General features: G+C 37.3%; 1 protein-coding gene across 1 annotated transcript in view; it reads right to left on the bottom strand.

The window, feature by feature from the left end:
• Nucleotides 1–21,843, bottom strand: part of STK17A (serine/threonine kinase 17a) — a 28,269-nt gene that overhangs the window by 5,966 nt on the left and 460 nt on the right. The window contains exons 2-4 of the mRNA XM_026843829.1: nucleotides 14,188–14,400; nucleotides 6,970–7,114; nucleotides 134–260 (exon numbers count right to left, since the gene is read on the bottom strand). Coding sequence (XP_026699630.1) covers nucleotides 134–260; nucleotides 6,970–7,114; nucleotides 14,188–14,400 — 485 coding nt within the window. The remainder of the gene's footprint in view (nucleotides 1–133; nucleotides 261–6,969; nucleotides 7,115–14,187; nucleotides 14,401–21,843) is intronic.

The raw sequence follows: 21,843 nt of genomic DNA, 5'->3' as shown, positions 1-21,843 counted from the left end.
ACGTCCAAGGAATAACCTCATCTTTCGACACAGTAGCTACACAGCCAGTCCAGCATTCACCAAATTGAGGGAGTTTCTCTTTTCACTCCTCAGAAGCCTGACCTACACATCAACTCCTATAGCAACAACTTACCTACATATTCTGGAGTTCCCATAATTTCTCTCAGTTCTTCACTGCTCTTCATTATCCTGGACAGGCCAAAATCTACTATCTTAATGTCTCCCAGAGGGGACTTACTGGTTAGTAGAATATTTTGGGGCTGAAAAAAAAAGGAGACTACTTTCAGGATCACTCAAATCTAATGTCTCTGACACCACATTGCGTAAGTATTTTAGATCATGAGTAGCAATAACACATTCCCTAACAAATGCGATACCCAGCATCATTTCATGTATTTATTTCCCCCAAGGAGAACTTGAAGAGACATGTATGCTAAAAGGAGTGGCAGGATTTTCTGTTTATAACTGGGAATCAAACATCTACCTTTGTTAGTTTAGAGCCCATACAAACCACAGGCCATTAACTATCATTTAGCAATAGCATATAAATACCTCCACATTTGTAACTTTAGTTTTCATATCACCTTTTTAATTCCCCTTTTCTCCTTGCTTCCTTCCAATAGATGGTGTAAAATACCTCCCATTGAAGGGTGTCCAAAAATACATGATCATTTTAAAAAGCCTGAACACATAAAACTGTTTTGACTACACCTGCTTAAAGAAAGTCTGTTGCAACTGACCTCAATCTTGTTCAAAGTACAAACAATTGTATTACAGAACACTAACTGAAGAACAGTTTAAAAAAATAAAGCAGCCTGAAAAACAGGTTTTTAAGAGCATCACCTTTGGATAAACTTGTTTGCTCTGACGTCACTAGATCTTGGCTGTCATCCTTCAAAGCAACTTTGTGGTCATTAAGAAGTTCCTCACCATCTATTTCAAATGCTGGCTCAGTTAAAAAATAATCTGAGAACTAACTTTAGACAACAGGTTTTAAAGACTTTTTGCAACTGAAGCATATCCTTGCCAAAAAAAGTTGTGACCCTCCCTGCCCCCAGGCCAGCGATCACATCTGGTTCTATCACTACCCCCTTTGAATGGTAACACTGACAGTTGACACTGCGTTTGTACTTCTGGTGAGCACAAGCACCGTGAAAGCGAAGAAGCCTTTCTTATTGGGAACCTGGATCATGCATCAGGGGTGGTTGAAGAGGGAGGAGGGCAAACGAGTAAGAACACCAAAGCAACCACTGACTGATAATCCGACTGGATTAACACCAACATTTATACTTTTTCCCTAATCACCAAGCCTTTGGCTCCTCATCCCGTGGGTCAGTCATGAAGGCATGCTTTCACGTGAATAGCCTTGCTTTTGAACACAGAAAAAAAACTCTGCTAGAACATTTTAAAATCTGTGGGCCAGTTCTCCTTGCTGCAAGACTTAAAAATATTAAGTTCTTTCACTCCCACAAAGTTAAACCATGCCACTTCAAACTAACTCCGTGATGTTGTCAGTCTACTTTCCGTTTGTAAGTCTATGTATTAAGAACAGCTTATTTTTCTTACAGAGTGGGATCTGATGGCCATATAAATGCTTTTTGGAGCTGTGCATTACCATATGCTTTATAGTTCACATTCGTTATTCTGTATTTGTATTAGAAAAGCAAACATCCAAAAGCTGACCATGCCTCCCTAATTAGCCTCTCAGATGTTCTTCCCAGTGGGAAATTTGGTTACTTTCTGGAGAGGCAAATAGAAAGCATGAGAAAAGCATTTGTTGTCTATATTTAAACGAGGAAGTGTTTTTAATGGAAACGTTTTGTGAAACTCTTAAGCCCTGTTTTATAATATTTCAGTAGATAATGTAGTCACCAGAAGTTTTTATTGTCTTTTTAAAAACAATCTTACTACTCAAAACACACCTATGCAGAAAACCCCCCATCTACAGTATGATTTGAGTCACCCTAAATCAATTAATAATGGAATACCAGTTGTTTTCTTCTTTTAAGGAATCATTATGGGGTTTGTGTGAAACGACAGTCTAAACACCAGCATGAAACCTTAAAGAAGCCATAGCTTTGAACTTGACCATAGTTCTCAGCTCCACACAATTACTCTAAAATGTTAACAGAAGGAAGACCATTTTCCCACACCTGTAACACTGTTTCTCTTTTGGTTTTCCTCTGCTGTAACAATCTAGGTCTGCATTCTGCTGGTTAGCCCATGAAGGCAAGAGAGATGCAGGCCAGAGGCTCTCCTAGTAGCCATTCCAAAAAGGGCCTTTCTCTTTCTGTCAAAGCAGTAATGAAATAGCTGATGAAAACTGTTAAAAGGTCATTTAAAACCTCCCTCTCTACTGCAGTAAGGCTTAAAGGTTCAAATTCATATCCTCTATGTTGTGCATAGTACAAAAACTTAAAAAACATCCTTGGCTAAATGGGCAGTCTCAATGGATGCACTTTACTCCAAGATTGGTATGTGCACAGAAACCACATGACGTGGCCACACAAGTCCAGCCCAACACCATAGCTAGCACGGCCAGAAACAGGTACTTTGGGAAAGATTATAAAAACAGGACACAAGGTTGTAGGTTCCAGGTGTACTGTCAACCACCAGAAACCTGGGCTTTCAGAATTTGCTATGTTGGTTATACCCGTATCATCGTGCTAAGATTAACAGCAGTGGAAAGCATCATTTATCATTGCAAATATTAACCGGTCTTACATTTTTCACTTAAATTGGACTAAACTACTGTCACATGAAGAACATACCTTTCTTGACGCTATGCAAAGGCCAAATTAAGGCAAAGGATACAAAGATCTGGTCTCATCTGGAAACTTTGCAAGTCATGCAAATTGTAGTAAGTGTACTTAGTAAAATAGGATAGCCTTCAACTCTACCTTGCCAGCAGGTTCTGGAATCTTGTAAACTGACTATATCATGGCAAAATCCATACATTGCAAATTTGCCACTGTTACAGAAGTTTCTGTGAGCCTCTGGCCCCAGTATTTCTTATATCTTTAGATGGCTTCAAGAAGAGTATGACTAAGGACACATAATAAAGGTCATGTTTTTAAACTAATCAATGCCTCACCTTAATCTGCAACATTAATGAAGTTCTGTATCTAATTTTATAATACTGTAAAAAACCATACATCCCTAGACGAAAAGACAGGAATTATCCAAAGAATAATGGGAAGAAACAGGAAAAACAGACTATTGGGATACCCCAGCTACATTATGTTTAAAGATACTAAACTAGGCTGATCAGTCTGCCCTAAAAAAAAGTTAAAGGACTCCCGTATCTTTAGGCAATTGAAATGTAAGAGTAGAGTTTGCTTGGGGGTTGGGGCTTTTTTGATCAATGTGTACAAGTGGAAAAAAAATGTAACAGTCACTAAAAGAGAAGGCATATTCGATTGGCACCACACTATTTCCCAAAATAAGCAATGCAAGTGTCATAAATTTAGAAATAAGGCTATTATCAAAACAGGTTCTGTAGAACTTGGATACTCTATACCTGCCTATTAAAAATCAGCTTCACTCTAATTGCTACAAAGGTTTGAACTCCCGATTAAACTTTTTCTTTTGCCTTGAAAAAATGGTATTTTAATTTTTCACTCTTTTCTTAGTTTCCTGGATGCTCCTTTAGACAAGGCTACACTTCTACTTACATTACACTTCTGTGTAATAAACATTACACCTGAATCCCCCTGGAAAACTCGGTTGAGAAAATTAATCTGCAATGTTCTTGTAACAGGCCACTTCTCTGAATCGCATTAGTTTGCTTTCTGAATATTGGTGTGAAATTACACCCAAACCAATTTCAAACAATGATTTTGCTAGTTGTCCTCAGTGAACACATCATCTTGAAAACAATACAGAAGGAGGAAGGGAAAGCTGTCTGCTGGATATTCAGTCTAATATATACTACAGGAGAGTGTCACTTGGAGCAGTCATTGTCCCAGACCCCAGGGCTACGTAAGGCTCTTTACCTATCTGCTGTAGAGGCAATGAGTCCTCCCTCAACCCCAATGCCTTTTAAAATTCCCTTCCATTCCCAACTGCTTTAAGCTTTTACCAAACACCAATTCAAGATCAAGTCAAACAGCAAATGAAAACAGAGAGAAAGGAGTATTCCCTTACTCCACAGCTTTTATGCGCCATTAAGAGGAGATGAAAGACTCCTGACTATAATCTATGCACACCCTGCAAATTAAATAGCATCAACACAATACTGTCAAGCAATACTTAATTTGCACTCAGTAGCATTATATTTGCTCTTTCTCCAAGTCAAAACTGGACTACATGACTGTATTTTGCTAGTAAAACCAAGCCACTTTTTAACCAACTTTCAAGGAGAACCATGCCTTCTGAAAGAAATTATCAGGTAGCAACCTTGATCAAAATACCCCATTTTTTTCTGCATGGTTTAGTCTTGTAGGAAAAATCCTGCATCTGTTAAGGGGGCAGGCAGAGGATAAAGTGAAATAGCTGTCAGTGTCACAGATCTGGTTGATTGGATTTATAATGTAGAACTACAACAACAAGCTGACAATCACATACTGACAACCATTTGGACTTAAAATACTTCTGGGCATAGAGCCTGACTTTTTTGAAGGTAGAACATATGGAGAACTGGATGAACCTTTCCAAAGGTATTTGTACCGGACAAATGAAAAGGAAATCTTTAGAGACCCACAGGCAAAATGAATAGCACAAGGAAAACATTTTCGCAAGAATTTGTCAACTTTTTGATAGTGGCAAACATGTTGCTTAACAGCAGTACACTTTGCACAAGTCTTCCGCACATCACCCCACAAAACTAAGTATTTAGTAAATTCCGTGGTGCTGTAAGCCACTAGGTAAAGCAGCACGAGCCATAATAGAACAGAAGTTAATTTAACAGAATATACAATAATTTATAACAGAAGTTATATTACAGCCATAATATAGTAATACAACAGAAGATGGTTTGAGCCCAGCGGGTTAATAAACATGCAGCTAAAACCAGCACCCGGATTCAATTTTTGAGTTCCTTGAAAAATGGGCCTTTTTTAGTCTTGCAAGGCATTGTGGCTCAATCAATCTTTACAAGTCACTTTTCATCATCTTTATTTGCCAATATTCTGAAGACTTTCCTAAACCTTATTTTGCAAAAAAGAGTAATAGTCTTATATAATAATATGTCTTAATATATCATGAAGGTAAATCACACTGCAATTGGGACTCCTATTAAGATCCACTTTTCAAAAACACATTGCACACTGCCGTAACAGATAAACGTATTCAACTTGAACACTAGACAATTTACTCTGCTAATTAACTTTTATAAGCCCTCAAAGCAATGCTGAATCTCTCAGTGAGAACTGGATATGCTCCATTTTATAACATAAGTTTTCCAATCAGTTGGAAAGTTTTTAAGTAAGGTTTTTCTCAACTTTGAAAAAGCTACCTGTCTGCAAGCTGTAATCAACATCGAAGTCTCCTTTTGCTATTAAGTACTATAGTCAAATACAGCACAACGCGTTTCTGATTACAGATGCCCAGCTGACAGTGCTAAGGAACACCACAGCTTTAACTACAAAAAGGTATGAATATATACTGCCCACAAAAGACATGTTTTAGTTTTACACACTTTGCTTCAAGGAAATTCAATGGCACTGAGTATCTTGTATAAGCATAGTTGAACTTTAAGAACTGCTCATTTTCAGTTCTTCTGAACACTTATTCTCACATTCCTTGCTAAAAAATTTCCATTAATTATTTTAGCACAATTATTAATATTCTACATGTATGACTAAATCAATGGGCTACACAAAACTTTTAAAGGTTTCCACAGATAATTTGAATAAATGGTTGGAAAACCAGGCAGGTGACATATTTGTGTGCAAATATTACTCATCATCTGCTTTAGCTGATGAATGGTTCATGATGTGCTAGGTTATTTAAGTATGTACAGCTTGATACTGGAATCTACTGGTAGCTTTGTAATACTGCCAAAATGCAATTAAGAATAAGTAAGGATCTCAGCAACAGAACAAACATGTAGCAGCTTACTGCATAATTAGCAAATACAGGAATTGGACATGCAAAAAGAATTTGAAAATTTTAATGCAAGATACTTTTTACACTGCCTTGCTTAGTACTAAAAGTAATTCAACCTCAAAATCAGATAAAAATTCTATTTCCCATACAAGCATATGAGTGGAAGCTAAAGAGAATTAACTACAGCTTGCTGCCCATGGGAGCAGAAAGTTTTCTGAATCCCTATCACAACTCTCCTCTTAATCGTAAGGAATATTTTGGATTTTGTATGATGGCAATCGTACTCTTCTCTGGATGTGGGTCAAAACTATTTTTCAGTAAAAAAAATATTTACTCCAGTAAATCATGACAATTTAGGTACCAATAGGGTGTTGGCCAACTGTTTTGCAGCGAATGACAAACATTTAAATTAAGTTTTACAGTAATTTACAAAAAAATACCAAAGTGTTATAAATGTCTTTAACATATTAATATAGTATTTACCAGTCCTGTATGAATGCTTCATTCTGAAACATCACACTTTATACTACCAGTGTCTGCCATCCTTCTGCTTCATTAAAACTCCAGTCAATACATTACCCAAACCTATTTTCCAATGGCCATGTAATACTCAGATATTTTTATTGCCCTTTAAAATGAGTCAAGTCTTACTCATTTGCAATTTAAGGTGCAACGCAAATCCACTTTTGAAGTCACTACATTTCCCTTAATCAGATGGAGTTTATATTTGACATAATCACAGAAACTTCACAGAAGGCTTGCAACCCTGGTGCCTACTGCATCCCAAAGGTCGGATTTTACTGTTTGAGGAATAACTAGATAAAAACTGTGTTGATTATTAATTAATGTTAGTATGACATGCGACCAACAAGAGAGTTAGCAGATAAAAAATTAGTAAGAAAAATACAGTAACAATCTTACCTTTAAGTCAAGATGAACCACGTTGTTTCTGTGCAAGAATGAAACACCTTCTAAGATCTGCTTCATAAGTCGTTTAACATCTTTCTCTTTGAAGGCTTCCTCCCTTTCAGCCACACACTGGTCAAAGATTTCACCTCCAGCAGCACTATGGAACAATTTGGATTTTATTATTTCAAAGACTAATTTACAGCACTCATTTTGTTCTACTTGCACTATTTTATTTAGCATAAGAAATATCAGCTAGGCAGTAGCATCCAGTAGTGATATTTTCAGTTATTAAACATTTGGCAAGCTTTTACAGCCTAGGAATACTTCTCGGCAGTACAGCAGCTTTGGAGAGAATCAAAGATCTTAAGTCATTTAGGTTAGAGAATATGAATGCTACAGAAATTTTGGGGACTATTTTGGCAACACTACTGACTATGCTTTAAGATGAATGCCACATTTGTTTAAGGGCAGTGTTTAAATAAAATGTGCCTTTTGCCATTCCTATGAAACTGCCTGGAAATCTGGCCAAGGTAAGTCTTTGGAAACACAAAGCAAAGCAGCTCCACCCCCAATCCTCCTCAAAACACTTTGCATATACTCTAAAGACTAAATGTAAAGTCTATAATTGAATTGTTTGTGAAGTCTCTGGTATACAGGAATGCATTAAGTTTCTAAATGGCTTTCATCTAAAAATACCATTGAAAATTTTAGCTCTTAGCTTGCATCTGTATCTTTTGTTTATATATGTTTAAATAAATAACAGAGTAACAAAAAAGCTAAAACTAACTAAAGATGAATGAATGTTTTTAAAGTACTCTAAAGCCACATGAAGTTCCATCTCTGTATAGAAATGACCCCAGAGAACTAAAATTGTTTCACAACATAACCATGTAGCATCAAAAGTAAAATAAGCAGAGCAGAGGCTCCATCTTAAAACAAGAATGGGCATAGCATAAGAACATTAGAATGGGGCCATTTTTCATACAGATTGTTGAATTGCTACTATGAAATCAACACATGCACACTTTGTTCTGCATGAAATTCTAGCATCATCCCTTAGTGAAAGATGGCAAAACCCCTGAGGACAGCATCTTCTCTGGTTACCCCAAACCGTGACAAGCCAAATATGACTTTGCACAAGCGATAATCTTTACTGATGCAGAGCCATCTATTCTGCCTTTGCTTGCTCTTTTCTAATAAATTGCTTAGGCAATTCAGAAGACAGAGAGGCATAATCAACATGAATAACAGAAAATAAGTTTTACAAAAATGGTGCATTTGAATTATGTACTCCCAGAAAAAGAACACTTAAGTATACTCAAATTTTCATCTTGGCCATACTAACTTTGCTCCTACAGTCCTAGTGGCTTAAAATGCTTCATGGTTTGTAAAACATTTTTTTGTCTTCCCAGATACTCTCATTGCTCTTATTTAAAACTCCCCCTGAAGATTGTCTTACAAGAAGAAAGAATTTAAAAGAGGGTTCCACCTTAACTTTTTCTAAAGAGTTTTGTATCTCTGTTCCATGTGCTGGCTAACTGGTATAGCAGTACAATTTGATTTATTTAACTAAGATTTACTTTTGAAAAAGAGAAGTCCATCAAATAATTATTTTTATTCACCCTGTGTCAAAGATGATAGAGCTCAAGAAAAAAAAAAGAGGTTTTCAAAGGAGTATTAATAATTTAATTCCTCCAGAAAAATTGCACTCCTGACACTAGCACATCTTTCTTCAGCACATCTTTATTTAATTGAAAGAAAAAGTTAGTAATATTTCAGCTCTGAACAGGATACAGATATTAATGACATTTAAAAAAATGGACACAGGCTAGTGTATTCTAAACCAACCGAATTCCTTTAAAAAGCAACACCAACTGGATCTTCAAGATAGGGATAGAAAAACACTACTGTAATCAATAGATGAACTTTCTGCTTTAAGAATGCCATAATATGTTACTTGGAAGAATGATTTAATTCCTTGTAGCAGTGAATGACAATGCACATACAGTGATAAGATCTACTACCAAATTTGCTAACATGATGTGTTTTACTGCAACAACCCCAGGATTTTGCTGGTATAGCTCTGCCAATTAAAATAAGCAAAGCAATACTTCTGCTATTTAATTCTGTGAAATAGGATTTATACCCAAAAACTGTTGTTGTCAACCAGGGGTCACACTTTATTTTTAATAGACCCAGCTGAAAAAAATCAAAGGGGGGGGCCTTATAAAGCCCTGTTTGCTATACATCTACTTGGTAGACATCTGTTACAGTTAACACTAATAAACAAATTAACATTGAAGTAGGCACCAAGCTAAAATGTAAGCTACCTAGAATTTTAATACTCCAGTTAAAGAACTTTGAATTAAATGTATTAAAAGTCAAGGCAAGAAAAGTTGAAGCACACAATGTCCCATCACTGGAGGAGACAGCACTACTGTATCAGAGTAAAAAAACTTTAATCCAGAATTTTCTTTTTTTTTAAAAAGGTATTTAAGTACCTCCCAGCACTTCTGGAGATGCCTAGGTTCACCAGCATTTTTAAGAGTGAGACAAGCAAACACAGCCCTTACACATGCACACCCATTTCATGACTTACAAAACCTAGCTATTCCCAGCTATCACAGACAAGTATACTCAGCTTTACAAAAAAGTTTCACATGGAAAGCTGGTTTCTCATGCAAGGTTGCATTTTTTGATCAACTTTGGTATTTAGGATGCAGATAGAACAACTTCTTCCAGACTTCTATCCAAAAATTGCCACATTCAAACAAGTAACAACTCTACACCAACACAGGGAAATTTGTTATTGCAAGACTGTTTCGTGTATTGTTGCTGGGGAGTAAGCTTAATTGATTCCCTTAAGCAAAACAGTCAGCTAGCTGTGAGCCAACCCAGACACAAGTGGTTGGAAGTACAATGTCAAAATGAATTCCAAAAAGATTCTCCTGCACACCTGTGCCAAGTTTTGCCAAGCTCCTTAACAATACTTTCAACTCAGTTATTTTCCCTAGCTAGAGTTCAGAAAAAAAAAATTAAGCATAACACAGAAGGGATTAAAATACCTGCTAGGAAAGTATTATGGGCATGTCATCACTATGATTTCTGTATACATGCAGACTGAGTTCTCCAGTGTTTATATCATTTACTCATTTTGCCTCTAAGAACAGATTTCCCATTTAAACTGTAGCTTTTCTAATGTTCATTATGAAAGAACGACTTTGCAAACCACTGGGCACCCCCACAGAAAATGTTCCTAAGGAATAAAAGCAAAGAATAGTCCTTAGGACAAGAAAGTCCTTAGGAAAAGAATACATCTTAATATGAAAAAAAAAAAAGACAAGGAAATATTTAAAGCACAACATTTTGAAATCCAGCATTACTTAGAATGTATTATTTCTCTAGTACACACTCCCTTAGCTAGGTGTACAAAAAACACGAGACACAAGAACTTTTTCCAAAAGCTACAGCAACCAGAACTCTTCAGCCATTTTATGAAAATACTGCTGTGCTATTAACCTCTCTATAGTTTCAAGTGAAATCCAACTGCTCTTCATCAATGAAAAGCATGCTAATGTTTTTTTACTGCTTATCAGCATAAGCAAGCTGAAAGTCATTTGGATGTCTGGAACATTAGTCTTTGTTACAATTATGTTGACTTTAAATTCAATGGAGACTGCTTATCTTCTCTGAAACATATCTTAACAATCCACTGTGCACAATTCAGCATCCTACTTCTTTCAAGTGCACTTACAATACACTTCAGCATATCATTAGAAAAAGATTGAACAAATCTGTTTCATTGTATCTGAAAAATTAAACATTCCCCCAGCTTTAATGGATCAGACATTAAGATAGTCTTCTGAAAGACTCAGAAGTACAAATCCTTGGAGTACAGATGTGTAGATAACAAGTTCCTAGAATACATCTGATTTCAAATGCCAAGTGAGATCATATACAGTCTGCAAGGGCCAAAAATCTACCCCCTGGACCTTATGCTCTGTCCAAAGCTTTTCTTGGAAACGTTATCTTTGGAAGATAAATGGAAACTCATCTGCTTTCTGTACACAGAGCTTATATTACAAGAAGATCACACCAAGGTGGTTGCAACACTATCAAAGGTTCATATTCACTACTGCTGACAGTCCTATCCTCCTTTCCTTGACTAGGCATACCATTCAATAGTGAGCAAGCAAATTTACTGAGAATTTTTCCAATGTCCCTAAAGCCTGAGAAAACTGTAAATCCATATCTGATGAGAGGACACGTGGGAAGAGAAGAATCCAAATGCATTAACTTGTAGATACTGTTCTTGGTTCTCAGCCAAATTCCTTTTTCTTTCTTTTTCTTAACCTTTCCAATCAGGCAACCAAAGAACTGTCTGAAATGCAAACAAAAGGTAACTAACACCATTTGAGAAATTCTCCCCTAAAACTTTTTCAAGAGCTCTAGTCTCTATTTGATACTGCCATCTAGTACAGCTTTGCTAATTACTCCAACAGCCTAGATGTAAACATTAGAGTAGGAGAGTTATTTCTGATTACAGTGGTTTTGCTTCAAGTTCTATCTGTTGAATCCCATGCTAAATGAATCATTTCCTGCCAGCAGGCTCTTTAACCAGTCACGCTTCCACCGAGTAGGACAATAAGTAATGTCCAAGACAACATAAGTAGTAACATTATCAAGGTCCAAATAACTATAGGTGTAAAAGGCACTTCATCCAGCATATCAAATAAAGCCTGACTATGTCTTTGAGATGATAAAGACAACTTTTTTTCCTTTTTAAAGCAAGCATAACAGAAGTCTACTGTATCTACACAAGATCCTGGCAGGTAATTACTCAGTTCAGAAGCTCTTCACAAAAAAAATACTTAATGGCTTAAGATCTTGAATTTACACATACAGGTTTCTGTAATATCCGACCCACTAATATCACCTGTCCCTTCCACAGATGTATAACATAAGATGATGAACACTTACCAGTTCCTAAGCACCAGATGCTCTATTGCTGGCTCTTTCAAAATAAGTTGGAAAAAGCCAAGGAGGTTGCATACAAATATTGAACCCAAAAGTTATCAAATTTGCTTTTTTCCTTTTACATCTGGCATGTCAGGTTTCCCAGACTGTATCTCTACCTTTTTGAGTAAAAGTTCAGTTTTCTTTTTCATTCATTCCATTTTCACTGAAATAGAGAAACATGACTGACCCACAGATTAAGTTCAGGCTTTACATACTACGACTTCAACTCCTACTTAAATCCTCTGATTGAGGCCTTGTGACAACAAGTGAGAGACTGTTGTCAGGCTGGATGCAAGCAGCCACCAATTTGCTATCCTACACCTGAAGCCAATGCTATAATGCTTCATCATTTCTCACTGCTAAAAACTTAACAGTTAGTGACCAATTTTAAGTTTGTTTTCCGTCAAAAATGGGTACTGCTTGAAGGGCAACACTCCACATAACATTAATATTTCTCTTCATAAGGCAAAGCACTGGTGTCCCCCTCAACCCTTATGACAGATTCAACATCGAGAGAAAAATCTTTAAAACCATGACAGATAAAGTTAGTGGCCAACAATTAAGTATGGTTTTTCTCCTTTCCAAGATAAAGATCTGCCACGCAGGCCATCAGGTTTAATAGAAACTGAAATGCCCTAGAGAAGCTTGCCGTCTAGATATGTTCTTTAATCCTCTGCATTCAGAATGTCAGAAATTTACTAACATTCATACCTGGTTTGTTGCAACATGTCTCTGGAACATGCTGACATTAAAGAAGCATCCAGACATATTTGCTGAAGTCAGGGAAAGACTGTTTTTGTAAATTATAACTCTAACACACAGCTATTTATCTGAAACAAGGTATGACTGTTTGATGCATATAAAACCAATAATGTTGCTAATTACTGAACAACCTGGTGACTACTGAACAACTTAGTTAATACTTTAGATTAGAAGTGTTCTGCAATTGTAAGAGCTCTAAAAGAAAACCAGCATTTCTGCATTAATGTTATCTCAAAACCCATTGCTCATATCAGGCTTCCAATTCTACTGCCTGTGTTCTACAGCTACAAGATCCAGAAACTTAAAACTGTATTCTAGTTAGAGCTGTGCTCCTAATGTTTAAAGCATGTATTCATGACTCTCCAATAAGAGCAGTTAAAACTCCAGCAGCTCTGTCACATCTTTTCATTATAACAGATACTTGAATATTCCATAAATCATGAATTCCAAAAGGGCACAGCGAAGATGACAAAATGTATTTTAGAAGGAAGTTTGCCTCAGCAGACATGGTCTCATTCTGATTCACTGAACTTTAAAGATACATTTTCTTTTGAATTCTAAGCAAGATCAGATTGGGACACAAGATTTCTCACCGTTTCTTTTTGTTATCAAGCAAGAAAAGAGCTGTACAAACTAGATTTATCTTAGCAGTCAGGTTAAGCCACTTTTGAACTATCAAGGCTCATGGCTCCTCTCCTAATTATTTAAAATCCATAGAGCTTGAACAGGATCTTGAGTTCAATAGCAACAAGCGTTTGGCTGCCTCTTGAAACCTAGATGTCAAATATCTAAGCCACTGGCGTATTAGATGAACAGTCACAACAGCTGCAGAAACGCCCATCTGGACAAACCCAAGGGGGAAAAAACCACATAGACAAATGTACAGTCACAAGTTAAACATCATTTGAAAGAAACTATTTTAGTTCTGAATTCTCCTACTCTTTCGTCCCTCAAAAGAATGATTTGGAGAGCTTTTCATTGCAGATCATAAGGGTTTTTCATAGTTTCAACAATGACATTGCTTTCAATACCTTTTTCCAAAACCAGTAAAACCCCCCAGATTTCACCCAATCTTTGTCACTGTTAGTGAAATAAACTTCAGCTTTTGAACAGATACTCATCACTTCTTTCCTCTTCCTCTTTTGCAAGTAGGGAGTGTACACAGTTCATATTTCACTGAAGACTTTTTTTAACTACAGAAATTATAGTTCAGCTTTGAAAGATACTACATAATTGGAGAAATGTATCATAATCTGCAGGAGTTACAGGATTGCACATACCTTTTTATAATACTGATTTTCTCAGCAATTCTTTATGAACTCAAGCAAGTGTAACAGGCAAGCAACAAAATCTTTCCACATTAGTCATACTAATACACAGTATTTTTACGTGTATTATTTTTAAGCAAATACTGCAGAAGGTTATTCCGGAATTATTATGAGTACTTACTATTCCAGAACTAAAATCATCTCTGTTGCAGTTTCATAAACTTCATGCAAGTTAACAACCCAAAGGTTACACTGTGCCAGCTCAAGGACGGCAATTTCGTGGATTATTTCCATCCGACAGTCTTGGCCCTTTCTTCTTTTCCTCATGAATTTTGCTGCAAACTCTCTTTCAGTGTCTTTCTGGATACACTTCTTCACCACTGCAAATTTTCCCCTGAAATTAAAGAAGAATTTAAAGTTAAATTTAATCCCTTACTGATAACTTCAGTATTGCCCTTATAACTTAACATTTAAGGAAACTTGAACTAAATCGCTATTAATCGAAACATTTCAAATATGTTCTAAATGTAAGATGCCTTGCTGCGTGATAATCCCTACACTTTCAAAAGTTAGGAACACCACAATCCAGATTGTTATTTAAGATCCATGGAAAATAAGGAATTAAAAAACCCTATCAATTCAAGGAACCTGGTTTTCAGAAATACAGAATAAACAAGTTGCGCTAGTTCACAAGATTAAGTTATCCTCAAACCTTTCGTTAAAAAAAATGGCAAAAACAGAGTTTTCAAACAAGCAATTTACACTTTCTATGACTATGTCACAATAACCTAGTTATTGTTTTCTGAAGTATCACACCATAGTCAAGGCAACAGCACTCTTATTCAATAACTGCTCAAAATCCTGCTCCATTTGCCACGCAATATCCAGACTCTGCTCTGCATTTTTGAAGATGGCACTTTGTACTTTCACTGTGATGTCTGGTAACAGCCAGAGGTTTTTGTTTAACAGTTCTCAAAATCCCTTATTATTAGTCTTACTGTATAAATAAGGAACACGGATGATTTAAAAGAAAAAAAAAATTAAGCAGCTTGGCCAACATAAAGCTTTCTAACAAAACTCCTGTGACAATAATGCAAATACAAACACTTGCTGAGCAGAATTGAGCATAGTGCTTAACCCATGTTAATGAGCGTCACTTCTGACAAAACACACAACTGGTAAATTATGCCAAGCCAGCAGGCTAGTGAAAACCACACTGCAGCACTAAGGTCAGAAGACTTCCCCCACAGCATTTTGGACTGAAGTGTCTGCTCTAAGCTTCTTTACGATAAAAGAGTCCCATGTCACATTCTCCACTCTGTTCCATTCACACAGTATTGATTTTTAGACGGAAAAGGTCTATCAATATTTGTAATCTAATGCAATAACGACTTCTCATACTTCGAAGTACAGCAATCTTTTTTTTTAGTTCTTACCATACAGGTAATGTTCATCACAACTATCTTTTTTATTTGTATGTAAAATTTTCTTATAAGCCTGCAGGAACGGCTTAGAGATCTTTATTTTGGTTCTTAACTTATTGTAGGGTTGCTGAAACCAACATAAGAGTCCTCATCTGGTTTGGAATACACTTACATGGGTTTTGCCTCTCCTGTCTCCAAGCTGAAGTTCACAGAATTAACTAACTCAGATCATGTCCAAGTTTTCATGCTCAGCTCCCAACCTACTGGCAGACTGCTATCCGAGAAATGTAACTGCTAAAACTTGTGGTCAGCTTGCTTTTAATTGGCATTTGTTTCAAAATTACCCAGTCTAAATGAACGAAGTCAAATAAGCACCCACAAAGTGGGTGGCATTTGTTTCAGAATTACCTAGTCTAAATGAATGAAGTCAAATAAGCACCCACAAAGTGGGTATTTGCTAGGCAATCTCACTAAAATAATCAGACATGTAACCGCTGATATAGCCACAGTTATTCCTCTAGGAATAATATTTTGCATAAGCACACATTATCTACAGCACAGTATGTATTAAGACTAGATCAGAGCACAGCCCAGATGTCTGTGAAGGCAGGCAACCAGTAAAAATATGCTTTCAGTGTCCTGAATCCTATTTGCTTGGAGAAAGTTCTTAATTACTGATACATACATTAAGACATTATAGTTTTGCAAAAGCACAAAACCAATATTATAGGATTTTGTAGCACTAGGAAGGTGTGGTTAAAAGATCACTATAAAACGCGTTAATCGAATCAGAGTTACCACAGAACACCACAGGAGGAACAGACACCTAAAGGCTAACAACCTGCTAGGGTATTCCAGATGAAGACATGCATCTATACGAGTCACGTGCAATATAAAAGCTATGCATTTATCAAAGGTGTTAAAATCCTCGCTTAAGTTTTTAGCGTCAAAACCAACTCAGGAAAAATTAAAACCTAGAAACTGTGCTGGTAAGAAAAAACCCCCAACAGATAAATTGAGAAACTAACAGATAAGCCCTTTAACAGCAAGTTATTTTAATACCTGGTAGACACTAAGCCTTTATACCAAAAATCTATAGACCCCTGAGTTCAGTCTTCTCTGTTTTCCTTAAATAGTCTCTGAATGCACAGTTTCCTTCTAGCTGAATGTTGCCTTAGCTCACAGTCAAAAGCTTTTAATTCCAGCACCTAGAGAAGGACTTGGAGAAAGTAGTTTAGGAAAGTTTGAAACCTCTCTAATACAGCTTTCAAGAAGCGCTGTGTTGTTTTGAATTACATACAAACTCTATCTAAAAGCAAGTTAATTAGCCTAATGAGCACAGTGTTACCGATTCATCAGACTTTAGTCACTATGGAAATAAAACAGTATTCACAGAGCAGCAAGAAACAGCAAGAGCCACCACTGTGTGTGGCCACCATGTCCTGTTCAGCTGAGCTGGCCTGAAGCCTGGTAGGTGACGTAATTAAAAGGACAGGTTACACAGGAGTTCAGCTGGCTGACAAATCTTAGGGGTTTAAGACCAAGAATCCAGCCCACATACATTACAGTTAGAGCTATTATAACTACTGTCTGTAGAACTCATCTTTTCTGAATACAAGGCCCCCCCCCCAAAAATCAAACTTGACAGATCTGATGCTTATAGCTAATAGAACTAATCACTGTGCAGCAATCTAGATTTGTGTCTGAGAATTTCAGAGCTAAGATCCAAAGATACCATCCACTGTATGGTTAAGCCAAAAGACAAATTTGTAAAGAATTTCTTTTTGATATACACAGTATAGTAAGACAGATATAAACAAGCTTTCCCACATGGTACACATTTCATACACTTTATTTTGCTTTTGTTATAATTCTGCTTTTCAGAATTCCATATATATATATAAATCTATTAAATAGTGAAAATAGTATTAGATCAGAGCATTGCTAGTTTAGCTGCACTGAGAAGAGCCAGCAGTGAGAACACTGCATTGAAGAACCATTTTGAAATACTTGATGTGCATTTGCAAAGTTAAAAACTGACTACCAGTCATCTAAACACAAACAAAAAAGCTTTGAAGTGAGAATGAATAGGAATCTAGAAGCAGTTCTCAGTCCTCACAAGAGTCTCATTCAAGAATTATGATTTAAGATAAATCATATCTGATTACAAAGAAGCTCAATGTCATCTTTTTAGATTGCCAACAGAATTAGCATTGTTTCCTCTGGCATACATTATGGCTTAAAGCAAAAGCCTCAAATCACAAATCAAATGTTGAATCAGATAAGCAGGAACATTTATGTCACACCAGTTAATTTTGGTTGTCATAGGTTCAGAATAACAGGGAACTAACATTCCTTTAATAATTATTTTTAAAGTGACCTATAAAACCCCCTCACTGTGTCAAATGCAGGAATAACAGCAGTTTCTGTGAAGGTATTTACTTTTTATAAAGTTCAGAAAACTTGTCTGAGATCCACAAAACTATATGTAATTTATTATGTAACTCAAGACATTTTTTCTGAAGTGTGCGTTTCTTCCATGCAGTTTTTGATTTCCAAACAGCAAGGTGTGGAGATTCCATTTCTGATATTCATGAATAATGAACACAAATTTATTCTCAAATGGTGGAACCAGCTACTCGCAACTTTTCATTTTCACCTCTCTTCCACGTTCACTTTGTTCCACAACTGTTTCACCCTAGCTGTGCTACTTCAGAGAGAAGCTGAGGACCGAAGAGTGACAGCATATACATTCCTACTGATGCACAGAATTGTATGAGCGTCACATACCACTAAGATGCACATCACTGAAGGCCACCTGAGATAGCTACAATTTGTGGAAAAAAAAATAAATTCTAGACACAGATTATCTGCACATGAAACTACAGCCAGGTTGCTAGTCAGAAACAAATACTATTTCCATATTATTCTGTTCAGTCTCCTGAGATGATTAAAATACTTGTTATTTTTAGTTCTGAGTGAAGAGTGAGCTTGTGTGCTTTAGCAAAAAACTGGCAGTGAGGATAATCAGTTGAATTGCACTGGACATACGTTTATGTGCGCTGCACAGTTTGCTAGCAGAAGACTGTTTATTTTTAGAGCAATCATTTAAGGTGACTGTTACCTTCCAGTGAGAAGAAAGCAAGGCCAGTCATTTATATCTTCTTCCAACCCAGCTCTAGCATCAGCAATATTATTTTCTGTACACAAATGACTTCCAATACATGCATAGGTTGATTTACATTTTTAAAAAAGTGCAATACTCTATCAACAAGCTGAAGAATAAACTAACAGTCTAGTAATATTTTGTGTGCACGCAACTGAATGCAATTATATTAGCCTCTTTAAAGAAGCTCTGGCTAATACAAAATATATTGTTCCCCATTTCACAGTTATGGCTTAAGCACAGATGGTAAGGGGAAGAAGAGTTAAGCAATTGGTGTCGTCTTCTCTGCAAAGGTTACGGTACTCCAACCTAACCTAACTCAAGTTAGCACCATCTGAAAACACTAAAGTCCGAGTGAGTTGATGAGAAGTGGCACCTTTCAAATATCCATCAGATGAAGATTTGTATGAGAACATCCTGATTTTGAGATAGTAAAATTACTAAGGCTGTGAAGACTAGCCCAAAACTTCATCTATTAAAATATTTCATTAAAAACACCTGCCATTTCCATGTCACCCTAAGCAACTTTAAATAATTTCCTTACCAGAGTAGACATTATAACCAAGTTTTTGGTTCTTCCTAAATTAACCTGTTTTTCCTAGCAGCTACAGACTTGCAAATGGCAACTACTCAGTGAGGCCTTTTGAAGCATATGATCTTTGCATTCTCAAGGCAGCTTCTTTCCCCTGAGCAGAAGTAACAAAGCCTGATATCCTACAGCTTTGCACCCAAGTCCCTCGGGTGATGTTGTGACCAGGTTCCTTCCAGGCTCATCTAGAACTTTCAGCAGTGCTTCCTCCAGGCCTTTCACCTCTAACATGCTACCAGGGGCAGCAGCCCCAGGCACCGTCCTTCCCTGCACTGCTAGAACTACACCACCTCAGTGTTTTCCCACGTTCCCTCCTCTTCCCAGCTCCTCCACACACAGGTGACAAGAGAATGGAGGCCCCAGGTGCTGTGATGAGTTCAACATATATGTGTTGACCGACTGGAGCAGAGGCCGAAGAACACACAAACCTGCAGAGTTCACGCAGCAGCCCTGCTCAGCAACTGTGCTAAATCTGCTGTCTTTTCTCTCCCGGCTGTCAGTTTTAAACTCAATTTATACAAATGTCATTAGTCTCAAAACCTCTACCTAAAGCTCAGCTTTTAAATTGTTTTCCTAATTCTGGGAAGTGGGATGGACCAATACAGATATAAACACTTGCCATTAGCAAATTCAGCTACCAAATTAGAATTAAAATAGACTGTTGTGTGCACAAGGATTGCTTTTCATCTGAGACAAAAACCTGTCACACCTGGGTGCTAATTTGTCCAAGTCCTTTGCAAAGATAAACTCTACCCATAAATAGAGACTTATACACTTCATGAACAGATAAAAGTCAAACAATTTCTGCTAAGCATCTGTTATTGATAAAATGAGAGACAGTTACAAGTGGCAGACACTTTCCATTTACCACTTATGCTTTGTCACAATGTTAACAAAAAATTATTTTTAATGGGAGTACTTTAGCTGAAGTACCACTTTTTAAAATCAAAATGCAGTCAAAACATTCAAAATTATTGAATAAAAAACCAAGCACATACATTCAAATGTATAGATTTCTGTATTCTAAGAGAGAAGATAGTGAGAAGACATGAAGTTGAGAAGAGAAAAAGGTAGTCTGAACCAAAATATGTGCAACTGTTGCACAAAAACTAGACAGAAAAGTCACTTAACTCATTTTAACATAAATTCAGGTGCAAAATCACAACCTTCATCCGAAAGTCCTCTTTAAATGTAGTTCTGGTCAAAAATGACTCCACACAAAAAGCCATGCTGGGATTTACTTCTTTAAACTGCAGACTAAGACTTGCTGTAGTACTTAAGTCTTGTTCATAGCGTGAAGCTAATTATTTCAGTTGTACTTTTGTGTGCCAGAAGCTTCATCTAGTCTCTTTTCTGATTAGGCCAATGAATATCACACAGCTCCCACTCTGACAGAACGGCAAAACATTTTCTGAAAAGTCATCTGATCTTCAGAGAAAAAAAATCTGAGCAGCAGTGATATGGGGACATCCTGTGCTACACTGCTCCTACACCTTCGTAACTGCTGCTTAGAACTTAGGCTGGTTTGTAGCCCTCATTTAACTTCAGTTTCCAGGGCCTGAACATTATGGTCACATCATGGTTAAAAAAAAAAAAAGCTTTCTCACTTTATGGAATGTCTCTCCCACCTGCTTCCCATGTGCATGCTTTAGGCCATTACGTTTAAACAAGTATTATTCTACAAGTACATCAGAGTTACATCTAGGCAACCTAAAATTTATTAGAGGTACTTAGAGCAGCTACGTTCATTTGCTTTGAAACTCCTCTTTCCTCTTCAGCTCCAAAGAGATTGGTTTTGTTGTTGTCTAGAGCCACACAGCTAGCATAACTCGCAGAACATACACTGAGGAGTGTATCTTGCCATATATCCTGTAGTATTTAATCTAATTTTTTTTATCAGAATACTCTTTAGATAAAGCACATGTGATCGTAAAAACACTGTCGTTCTTTTCATAAGTGACAATTTCATACAAAAATTTGGTTTTGTGGTGCTGAAATTCCATGGATGTAGCTCCTGAGCTGCAAAAACCTTTTAATGAGACTTTCTGCCTCAAACCTTGCTTGCTGTCAGTCAGGTCAGTTGACATTATACATCGATTAAACCTCACATATGGAGTTACTTTCAAACCCAAGCTTTTTAACTAGGTTTTTAATTCTTTGAAAGGTTCCACTGTTAGTTTATCCTCAAGCATGTGCTACCACAAGCTAGTCTCCTCTAGATTTGTTCTCTCCCATGCCACTGCCTACAAAGTTCAAGAAAAAAAAAACCCAAACGGGCAGGTTTTCGTCTCCAATGCAACACTGTCCACACCGGCTCCCAGGGAAGAGCGCGGTATCTTCCCAAGGCTAAGGGTGACTTGTTCGCTAAAAGGAGGGACAACCAGCCGCGGGCAGAAGTTGGGGTGCAGCTGGGGGGTACAGCACCCCCCCAGCACCCTCCCCGCACTCCACGCCTCTGGTCGAGCCAAACGGTGCCCGGGCAGCGCGGCGGGCACGTCCGAGGAGCGGACCCACCGCCGGGAGAGGCCAGCAAAGGCTGGCACTGAAGTGACAGGGCAGTGCTCCCCCGCCTCCCCCGAGCCTCTAATTCAGCTCAAGCCGGGCAGCGGGGGAAGGGGCAGCAGGTGAATCGCCCGGCGCCCGCCCGCCACTCGCTGC

This window comes from Athene cunicularia, assembly GCF_003259725.1.
Source record: "Athene cunicularia isolate RWA chromosome 2 unlocalized genomic scaffold, athCun1 chr2_part2, whole genome shotgun sequence".
NCBI classification, from domain to species: domain Eukaryota; kingdom Metazoa; phylum Chordata; class Aves; order Strigiformes; family Strigidae; genus Athene; species Athene cunicularia.
Note: the sequence above shows the minus strand (reverse complement) of the source record. Positions and strands in the feature narration are given on the sequence as shown.